Source organism: Sphaeroforma arctica, assembly GCF_001186125.1.
Source record: "Sphaeroforma arctica JP610 unplaced genomic scaffold supercont1.1027, whole genome shotgun sequence".
NCBI lineage: Eukaryota > Ichthyosporea > Ichthyophonida > Sphaeroforma > Sphaeroforma arctica.
In genome coordinates this window covers 6986-18625 of record NW_014039531.1, presented here as the reverse complement: position 1 = coordinate 18625, position 11640 = coordinate 6986, and the positions used below count along the sequence as shown (strand labels likewise).

The 11640-nt window shown below is 41.1% G+C and overlaps 3 protein-coding genes across 3 annotated transcripts in view; 1 reads left to right on the top strand and 2 right to left on the bottom strand.

Annotated features, from left to right (window-relative positions):
- Positions 1-186: 186 nt before the first annotated feature.
- Positions 187-2142, bottom strand: SARC_09732 (hypothetical protein). Its single transcript, XM_014296247.1, has one exon. It carries the CDS (start codon positions 2135-2137, stop codon positions 293-295), a length of 1845 nt encoding a protein of 614 aa, XP_014151722.1. The 5' UTR covers positions 2138-2142; the 3' UTR covers positions 187-292.
- A 977-nt stretch (positions 2143-3119) lies between these two features.
- Positions 3120-3575, top strand: SARC_09731 (hypothetical protein; the record flags this gene model as incomplete). Its single annotated transcript, XM_014296246.1, has 1 exon — positions 3120-3575. One exon carries the CDS (start codon positions 3120-3122, stop codon positions 3573-3575), a length of 456 nt encoding a protein of 151 aa, XP_014151721.1.
- A 219-nt stretch (positions 3576-3794) lies between these two features.
- The window catches only part of SARC_09730 (AGC/PKA protein kinase), a gene marked incomplete at its 5' end in the record, with an annotated part of 11357 nt that continues 3511 nt past the window's right edge, over positions 3795-11640 (bottom strand). Inside the window, 9 exons of the mRNA XM_014296245.1 lie at positions 3795-4000; positions 4681-4761; positions 5120-5289; positions 5738-5814; positions 7244-7412; positions 8165-8246; positions 9243-9362; positions 10196-10309; positions 11300-11380. Of these exons, the coding sequence (XP_014151720.1) occupies positions 3872-4000; positions 4681-4761; positions 5120-5289; positions 5738-5814; positions 7244-7412; positions 8165-8246; positions 9243-9362; positions 10196-10309; positions 11300-11380 (1023 nt within the window). The remainder of the gene's footprint in view (positions 4001-4680; positions 4762-5119; positions 5290-5737; positions 5815-7243; positions 7413-8164; positions 8247-9242; positions 9363-10195; positions 10310-11299; positions 11381-11640) is intronic.

The following is an 11640-nucleotide window of genomic DNA, read 5'->3' as shown; positions in this document are numbered from 1 at the left end:
ATATACATCTACAAGTCATAAACAGATGCTCACATATGTTATAAATCAAAAACAATAATAAGTGAGCTTTCTGTCGTTCCGAGTGTTAGTGAATTGAAAGTACGGTGTATGTTTCGCATGGAAATCGCAGTTGGTAGAAATCAATTATGTCACTAGTTAAACAATGTTAGTGCAGATTTGTTTATTGCGTTATCACGAGTGTTATTTATTGTTTTATTTCACTACTAGATTTGTCTTATTATGCATTTTATGTTTCTGATTCTAGCGCACCCTCATAAGTTTCGATAGCAATTTATGGATTAATCACTTGGCTTATAGTACGCTGCTCCCATTCGAATTGAGACATGCTATCACTGCTCACATTTGATGACACCGTGTTGTATACGCTGCTGTCATTGTCATCACCCTCAGCTATATTTCCATCAATTGTCGCGTTGATATCAATGACCACTTTTCCCTTGAGAGTCGTGCTGGACCACCGTCCCCAAACACCCCCATCGTTGAGGGCTCTATTGTTTTTAAAGGTACCTTGTATAGCAAATAGACTGTCGCTCTCATGTATGTTGGTGCCTACGGCACCACCTCGACCTTCGGAAAGATTGTCGATATAGGAACCGTTAAGTACGAAAGAAGCACCACTATAAAGCTTGATACAACCCAGAGCTCCAAACCTCGCACCGTTGCCTTCGTCGGCGGCTGTGTTATTTGTATAAATTCCGTTATCGAAAAAATCGCCTACTACGGCCTGGATTTGAATTGCGCCACCCTGATTTGCTTGGTTACCGCTAAACTGAGCCGTAATGGATACACTGCCTGCCATCCAGTTGAAATAGATTGCACCTCCGCCAGCATGTCTAGTGCTCGGACTGGGAAAAAACGCTCGATTGTTCTTGAATTGACCGTCAATATTGATTGTGCCTGATTCAGGAAGATAGATAACCGCAATAGCTGGGCCACCGGCCCATTTGTCCCCAATTGTTGTGGTTGTGAGTAAATTTTCAAACAGGCATTGGTCATCTACTGTCAACGCATTGGTGCCGCTTAGAAATATGCCCACACCCGGCTCTTGACTCTGCATGTCGTGTATGTATATATTATTGCAGACGAGTTGCACCTTTTGGTTTCCACCCTCGCCCTCGAGATCAGACTCGCTCAAAGAATGAAATGCGGCAACGTACTGACCCTCAGATTCGCTGGTGATTTCCAAATCCTTGAAAACTATATTCTGTTCATCCGGATGAGTGGCCTTAAGCATAGCTCCTGACAGTGTTTCGAAGCCCGATGCAGCCATGATCTTGGCCCTGTTACCTTCATCAGCGCATGCATGTCCTTGAAGTGTGATGCTCGAATCAAATTCTATGGGTTCCGACACTTTCACTACAACGCCACCTACGTGTATGGTAACATCGTCTGTGGCGTCATCGAAAGCCTCCTTGAGTGAGTCATAGCACAGATTGTCAAGTAGTACGCCTTCGTTACAATCACAAACCTGGTGCATCGGTCTATCGGGTGATTGGGGTGACTGTGATGGACTTGGGGATGTGCTTGGACTTACTTCACCCTTTACGGGCGATTGGGACGGACTTGGGGAAGGGCTTGGACTTTCATAAGTCTTTAAAGCCAATACTAGATTAGCTCGGTGAGTAGCTTCACAGTCTCCTAGGCCAAGATAGTATTTCTCCTCTTGTTTACCGTTCCCTCTATCTGTCGCCAGGTAAGCGCACTGTCCACTGGTACCGTCTCTCAGCAAAGCAACCGGTTCCTCGGCGCTACCGTCACTTTCATTTACAATAAAAGTTTCCCAACGCTCTGGTGTATTTTCGCATAATGGCCGGATTCCCGTCAATGTTTTAACCCCGACATAGTCCTTGTTGCCAGCGCGAAGGAATGATAGACACACGTCCTCACCACTATCATTCACATACCCAATCTGATTTGACCTGACCCACTGGAAGTCTCTTCCCATATCCTCGGGTTCGAAGAATTTGTCACCCAAGTTGTATCTAGTGGCAACATTATTCTTACCCAATATGTTAGCCTCAATTGTAAACGTCGGTGATTGTATAGATCGACCCGAAGTGCTAGTGGCAGTAGCTAACACTACTATGAGTCCAGCACGGCTTATAATTGTGGTCATAATTTGATTTTTTTGAATAACTGTCGTGTTTTATGATGAAATTGTACCAATCTGTGTCAGTATTTATACTTGTAAAAGTATAATACCTTAAATTAACAACTGTCGTCCCAGCTATGTACTGCCTATGATAAATAATAGTATTACTTATGCGCCTTTGAAATTCTTTCATTCAAGAACAAAAATATAAATAGATTCGCCACAGCAGTTTTCAAACTTATCAGTTGCGTCATACTGTCATAGTCTGTCATATATACATCCGTGTATGTATTATGTACAGTATACTGTATAGTGTATACTGTATAGTCGCGGACTGAGTTTATGACGTAGAATATTCAAATGGTCATCTGTTGACATATACAATATGATTCGTGAAAATTTAAAAGGGTAGTCAGCATTTCGTAAAAAATAAATAGATCTACTCTTTACAGGAGCTCATTGAACTTTATAAGAAAAAAAAAAGTTCGAAACACTACTTACTAATCTATATAGTGACTATGTACTCCTAGTGACTACTGACTACATACATATGTACCCGTTAATGTTTTTAAAAAAAGTTAAAACGTTTTTGAGGACCATATACTATTTACATACGTATTAACACTAAGTAATTATGTAGAATTTGTATTCAAACAGTCAGGAGTAAAGGTCCAATGTGACGCAAGTGTGTCTGTTACACAACGCAACGCTAGTTACTTTCTGCACAATCGGTACACATTTGAGGCCGGGTAACCTGGGAGCACCTTTCACTATCTAAGTTAAACAAAACAATATGACCAACCCTGTCCAACTGCCCGTTGCATGAAACACTCGTTATCTTATAAAAATAGACTGTCAAACACACCATTCCACAGAACTACTTCTATACGAACACAGTCAACATTCAGCCTTCACGTAAGATAAAAGCAATTTCAATATGAACCGAACTGGGGTTTTACTAGTTGCCGTTTCTCAGATAGCTTTTGCAACAGCTAGCAAACAATTCATGATACAGGCCACCGTTCTAACAGGAAATAACACCGAAATACTCTATCTCAACGACAATCAATTCGGTCCCTTTGAGGCGAGTAATTATTACGAGTGGTTCGGTTCGAATCAGATCGTTAAAGTGGATACCGATTATTGTCTACAAGTGCAACCAGGAGTGCATCAGGGATGTGCAGGGCAAGCATGGACTTGCGATGGATGGAACTATATTGGCACAGAGAACTACCGAGGGTATGACACTTGTACTGATTCTAGCGACAGATGGGTGACTATCGAATCCGCACAAACAGTCGGATATCCAGACGAACCCGTTGTGCTACTGAAAGAACATAACTCCGGAATGTGCGCATACCTTGATTCTTACCACGACAACGATGAGGATGTTTTATATCTCGGGCTGCGTGATTGCGATGCAACGAACAGGGCTCAACTAGTACTCACAGTACACAACTAAAATATCCCTGGACATACCCGTAATAAATTAAACTAAACGTTGTCCACCCGTAATAAATTAAACTAAACGTTGTCCACTCCAGTGGTAGTTGAGCTAGTTAGTTTTTCTGGTCGCAATCGCAGAATTCTGACCCGGATAAAAGAGAAGACCGTGTATTCAGATCCCGAATTCTCCAGCCAGTTGCCCACTGTTGATGACTTTGTATTCCCCGTGAGCTATTTACCACATTACTCTTTATTAATACGTTTTTAAACCCGTACTCCTAGCAATGCCTGTGCATGGGACTGCGGGTGCCTTCAGAAATCTTTAAAGAGGTCGTCTAGTTCTTGCCCGTACGCGCTGTTTTCACGGTTACTCCTGATGCTGTATTTGCCGGTGGTTTGCAACTTCTGTGACTTCTGCGACGGCGTATGCCCTGCATCTTTCTATAAATAGAATATATACGTACCAGGTATTTTTTGTTTGGGTTCAGTAGGGAGAAAGATTCTTCAACGGATAACTGACTTCAGCAGACAACCGCTGAGAAGTGAATGATCTCATGGATCACATTACATTGGACACACTCAGGGCCACTGCGTGCAGAAGGTGTCTCATCATTATACACTCCTACAACATGGGTCTTACGCATATAAGTACCAGCACGACTGGCTACAGACACACCTCTGCGCAGGCAATGAATAATTCGAGTGGTGGCCGGGCAACACGCACGCATTGACGTACTCGTGACTTGAGATATAGTGTAATCACATGCATTAAAGTATTCGCACATGTTCAAAATGCACATGCAGGACTGCATGCTTGTGCGCATCAGCACCCGTGCCCATTATAATCTTGAATTTGGGTATGTATGGTTCATCTTTTTTCTCTTGTGTGTGTGGGAAATGGGATATGCACACCCCTTTCTGTTGCAAATACTGCACGCACAACAGCCAAAATCAGTACCGAACTCTACAAGTAAACCACTCTTGATTGCAATAGGGACTGCAGCATTGTATGTCCCCTGCAGCGTTGGCATGGCAACATCGGATCAGCGTCTATACATAGAACGCATCTGATTGGAGAAAACTTGCCGTGCACACTTCTTGACGTTTAAACAAGTACATACCTTACTGTAGACTGACTCTGTCAGGGCGCTCATGGGTTGTTTCATGTCTTCGTACGTAATGAAATTGTTTGTATCGGAGAACTGTGCATATGGACAAATAAGGAGGAATAGCCGCGTGGGTATGAGTCGCAAAGAAAAAAAGTGCGCTTGACTCATCACGGATGAATTTATATGATGCACAAACACCCACGTACACACACACTTACACACATACACCCACCCACCCCCCCACGCACACACACGTACACCCACCCACTCACCCACACGCACGCACACACACATACACACCTACCCACACACTCACACGCACGCACAGACACACAGACACACAAACACCCACACTCACAGACATGACACACACACACACACACACACACACACACACACACATATATATAGACACATACACACACACCAACATACACTAGCACACACATACATCACGGAATGCAGGGGTGAAGGGGGCGGCCATGGCAAAGGCCTCCAGTTTGTCCCAGTCGAAGCCATCCCAGAACGGATGGGAGCGCACGGTATAGCGTGAATGGCTGGTGCTACGACGTGGTCGATGGGTGTTTAGAGGGCTGAGACTGGCGGACGAGGCGTAGGGACCTGAGATGGAGAGGTTAGGGAAATTGCGGGTGGTAGGAGAAGAGTGAGGGGAGTAGGGGGGGGGGGGTGGTGGGTGGGAGATGATACTCTCGACTATTGCGGATATGTATATATGTGTGTTTGTATATAGATATACATACGTGATTGTTCGTCTGATACATATGAGTAGGATTACGAGAAGCGTTTATTTTGGCGCTGCGCTGTGGCCGATGTGAGGAGTGAGTGAATGCATTGTGACTTGCAGGTGACGTGTGTGGACATATGTTGACTCTTTCTTGCCCAACTCTATTGATATATATATATATATATATATATATAGAAAATAGTATGATGTATTCTTGTACACACATAAGTTTGATAAATTCTGGCACACAGATATCTCAGTACTAATATCATCACGTATCGATTAGATACGGAAGCGTCATAGAATCCGTAATGCATGACTTACGTTTATTCGTTCCACTGGCGGCTGTATAATCAAACAGGAAGTCCAGTCGTTGGCGTTTATTTTTGCACAACAGTCCACTGGATGTGATAAGGCGTTTGATGCAGAAGAACAAAAGGGATAAACGTAAATCAATTAATAAATGACAAACGCAAAACAGGTAGTACATGATGCACTTGTATCTATTGGTAAATGATATACTGATATCTATTGGTAAATGATAAAACTTATATCTATTAGTAAATGATATACTGGTAGTAAGTAGTAGGCGATAAACTTATAACAAGTAGTACATAATACACTAATATCTATTGGTAAATGATATACTGATATCTATTGTTAAATGACAAACTTATATCTATTAGTAAATGATATACTGGTAGTAAGTAGTAGGCGATAAACTGAAAACAAGTAGTACATGATGCACTTATATCTATTGCTAAATGATTTACTGATATCTATTGGTAAATGATAAACTGAAAACAAGTCGTACATGATGCACTTATATCTATTGGTAAATGATATACTGGTAGTAAGTAGTAGGCGATAAACTTAAAACAAGTAGTTGTGGTAAACGTACACCAAATAGTAAGTGATAAAACTTTTATCTATTGGCAACTGATAAGAATAGAGGAAAGCAGGTCAGAAGAAACAAATTAAAAACAGATTGAACACAAATTAAAAACGAATTGGACGGACGGCCAGCATACATATTGGAATCAGGGAGTACTAAACCAGGTTACAAATTGGAATCAGGGTTTGTGAAATCAGGATAAATATTGAAATCAGGGCGAACTAGACAAGGGTACATATTAAAATTAGGGTATGTGAAATAAGGAAATAATATTCTGATGCGCGAACACATCAGTGAAAGACTATTAAGAGTCAGCGTACAATAAGATCAAATCATCATTTGACAAGACAAAATCAAGGGATAGGGGGAAAATGGGAACAGGGGAATGAGTCTTCCTCCCAAGGTATTTATATTGGAATCGGGTATCTGGAAATCAGGAATCACCACTTGACAAGCCAAATTTTAGAAAAGTGGGCAAATGGGGACAAGGCAATGTGAGCTCCTCAAGGGTGAGCATTGACACCCACTCACCACCAAATGGTGACAGAAAAACCTATGTACAAACAAACAACACCGACTGGGATCAGAAGAAACTTAAGCATCAGGACTAAAGACAGGTATAAAGGAGCACATCAACACATGCGCACGAAGCTACATAAACACACATACACACATACATACGAAGCCATATAGACACACATACACACATCCCCACGATGATACTTATATACACATACACACATACACACGAAGCCACATAAACACAATCCCACGATGATACTTATATAGACATACACACATACACACGAAGATACTTATATACACATACACACGACGCCACATAAACACACATACACACGAAGCCACATAAACACACATACACACGAAGCCACATAAACACACATACACACATACACACGACTATGCACCCATACCTTACAAACGCCTTTGCCTGTGCTGAGATGTAGGTGGGGTACTCCGGTTCTTCCTCCAAGATGTGCACATACAACAGATCACCCTTTGCCGAGAACGGCATACGCCCAGTGAGGCACTCAAAGGCCACTACACCCAACGCCCAGAGATCTACTAATCGGTTGTATCCGCCTGAGGATGGGGAAGATGGGGGGGAAGGTTTCATTGGTCAGCTATAAATAGAACACGGTAATTGTTGCCAAAACAGGCAGCACTCGGAGTGCACTGTCTTCACCGCTTACAGATCTACTAGTCGGTTGGTTGCAATAGTGTGCGATTCGCTCGGGTACTTCTTTAGTGGGCTATAAAAGGAATACACCGACGCTCATGCACGATAAAGTGGTGCGGAGAATTCATTGGCCGGCTAAAAATAGAACACACAGGCAGGCTAATATGCTTTGGAGTAGTCTCGGCGTATAGCACGCTGTGCCCCACAGGACAGCAACCACGGTAAACCCAAGCAAAAACCCTAAAGCCTCAAAACCCTAAAAGCTAAGTATAATGTGAGAGACTACATTGGGTGGACTGTGAGAGTTAACACCGGGTAAAATAACTAAGAGGTAGGCATAATACCTTACACATAACCCACCTATGTTGTCTATAAGGCTCTGTTTCAAATGATGAATAACTAAGAGGTAGGCATAATACCATACACATAACCCACCTATGTTGTCTATAAGGCTCTGTTTCAAATGATGAATAACTAAGAGGTAGGCATAATACCATACACATAACCCACCTATGTTGTCTATAAGGTCCTGCTTCATAGTTGAATAACTAAGAGGTAGGCATAATACCATACACATAACCCACCTATGTTGTCCTTACGGTCCTGTTTCATATGATGAATAAGAGGTAGGTATGATACTATACACATAACCCACCTATGTTGTCTATGACTTCCGGTGCAAGGTACTCCGGTGTGCCGCAGAAGGTGTTGGTGCGGTCGTCTCGGCTGTTCAGACGCTGTGCAATGAGAAGATCACCAAACAGAACACAACAACAAAAAAATCGAAAAACATATGAGCGCATGAGCCACTTATAACACACACGTGCACATCAGCAGAACATCAGTACAAAAACCACAGCAGAGTGGCAGAAAAGTAAAGTAATATAACACACACGTACACATCAGCAGAACATCACTGCAACAACCACAGCAGAGTGGCAGTTAAGTAAAGTATTATAACACACACGTACACATCAGCAGAACATCAGTGCAACAACCACAGCAGAGTGGCAGTTAAGTAAAGTATTATAACACACACGTACACATCAGCAGAAAATCAGTGCAACAACCACAGCAGAGTGGCAGTTAAGTAAAGTATTATAACACACGTACACATCAGCAGAACATCAGTGCAACAACCACAGCAGAGTGGCATCTAAGTAAAGTATGAGCCACTTATAACACACACGTGCACATCAGCAGAACATCAGTGGGACGGCCTGTTGAGGCAATAAGAAGAAATGCGAATGCTCTGGTGAGGGCGTGTGAGGTGCACACATGGCTATGGCACGGAAGAGCAGACCGTAGCGAACACCAATATGCGACAAAAATTTAAGACATCGCCCGGATAGGAAATACGAACATATGGGACAGAACAAGGACAGCCTGGGTAGAGGAGTTACGTAGTAGCGAACGCCAATATACGACAATAGTTTACGACATCGCCCGGATAAGAAATACGAAATATGGAACAGAAATAAGGACAGCCGGTGTGAGGAGTTCTGTAGTCGACAGCAATGGACTATGTACCACAGATATATGCCGCATGTGTATGAACCCACACAGAGCAAAAGCCGAATTTGCAACATTGATTTACAACATCGGCGGAATTCGAGACAACAACCCGCGACGGTGACTAGGGAGCCACAGAGAAATACGTCATGTACTCTTGTGTATATACCCTCTCAACTAATCCGTATCTCACTTCATAACACTCCAACAACCCCACACACCTTTGCGAAGCCAAAATCACATATTCGGATGTGGCCTCTCTGATCGATGAGTATATTCTCTGGTTTAAGGTCTCTGAAGATTATGTTATTTGTGTGGAGATAATCCAACCCCAAGATGATCTGCACGGGAAGCACCCAGGCACGAGCGGGTAGGTAAGGAGGAGCTGTGTCAGGCCACGGATAGAGGGTGGGGCAATATGTCTGGGCTCATAGACGTGCTACGTATGTAGTAGATTCTTATGTAAATGCGGATATATATATATATATATGTACACTTATATGAAGGCCGGGGGGGGGGGGGGAAGGCCTGGTGCATGTATAATCACAAGGAGGCATATCATTTGACAGATATAACTGTGTTAAGGTATATACAAAGATATATATCGTTTGATATACATAACTGGGGGTTAGCTTTTTCTAAACGTGCAAACGCAAGTTTTAGGACAGATAAGTGTCGCATGGACAGCTGAAGAACAAACATAAACAATCATCCAGTGCAACAAGGGCATGCCAAGCACAGCGTTCATGACCCAATTCACTTATACACGAGCATAACGTAGCAAATATATAAACATATACATATACATACATACATACATTCATACATATATACAAATATACTTACACACACACAGAGCCACACACACAGACAGACACAAGACACACAAATATATACATATATATAATTACATATAAACATATATATATATATATATATATATACATATATATATGTATATAGCATATATATACATATATAGCATATATATATATATACATACAAACATACATACATACATACAGAATAGATATATATATATACGTATATGAATACACACACACACACACACACACACACATATATATATGTGACTGTATTCACGTACCAAACAAATGAAAAAAAGGGCTATATATGTACCGTTTCAGATTCTCCGGTCTTACCCCGTACATACCTCGCCTATATAGAATTTGGCTATACTTTCACTGAAACGCCTGCTGAGCTTAATAAGCGTAAACAGCTCACCACCCACCAGGTAATCCATTACCAGATAAGCCTTCTTCGCATCCTGTGAGAGGAGTATGGTGGCGACGTTATATACGTTTTAATTGGATATATCTTTGTGAGAGATTGTATTTGAGCATGTCGTTATATACGTTTTAATTGGATGTATCTTCGTAAGAGATTGTATTTGAGTGTGTCGTTATATACGTGTAAATAGGATGTATCTTTGTAAGAGATTGTATTTGAGTGTGTCGTTATATACGTGTAAATAGGATGTATCTTAGTAAGAGATTGTATTTGAGTGTGTCGTTATATACGTGTAAATAGGATGTATCTTTGTAAGAGATTGTATTTGAGCATGTTGTTATATACGTTTAAATAGGATGTATCTCTGTAAGAGATTGTATTTGAGTGTGTCGTTATATACATTTTAATTGGATACTATCTATATGTGAGTTTTGATTTGAAAATACCATTATAAGCGTTTAATTTGTATAAAATCCTTTTGTAAGTTTTAATATGAATACACCGCTATATACGTTTAACGTTGATAAAATCGGGATTCCTGCGTTTACATTGTGTATGCGTACAACAATCCCATGCAACAAGCATATGACAAAAGTACATTACATATTGTTATTATGCAGCTATTAATTCCTTACTACAGGTATATGATAAAGAACAGTACATACTGTTTTTTTGCATAGCAAATTCGTAACCTCGTTTAAGTCTACGTATACGTTTCTTCAGGTTTATGCGGCTATGGCTGCCGATATAGTCGACTACAGTGTATGACTAGACACAGCCAGCGTATGTACTGAAATGTTAGAGCATGAGAAAAGTAGCAATTCTCATCAAAGTATAATCGTGGCTCTGTATGTGTATTGTCTTTATCAAAATAAGAACACACATACACACACACACACACAGACATAGATACATAGATATATATATATATAATATAAAATCTCCAAACGTTCAGCGTATAACCCAGTATATTAATCTCGATTAATTTTCGTATAAATATATCTGGTCGTTAAATAAAGCGACTCACCTTAAATGAAGCTGACAAATTCACCAACAGAGGAAAGTCGATTTCACCCATGATTTGTTTCTCGGCCAGTACATTGTCAACCTGTAATGTAGTAGGTATTATGATATGAAGGTACTTCCTTATACATTGTGGTATTGAGTTTAGAAAACTATATTGTGATTAAATCGTGGTATGATGTAATATGGTACATGCGTTGTGATTGGTTGTTGAGTGAGACTTGGTATGGGACCACAGAACAAGTGGAAAGCTCAATAGAATATACAACAACACAACAGATACGAGAATACTACAGATCAACAAGAAGCGTTACATGTGGACTTACAAATCCGGGACAATCTCCA

Coding starts and splice junctions, on each gene's coding strand:
- SARC_09732 (XM_014296247.1), bottom strand. CDS start 2,137: ATGACCACAATTATAAGCCGTGCTGGACTCATAGTAGTGTTAGCTACT.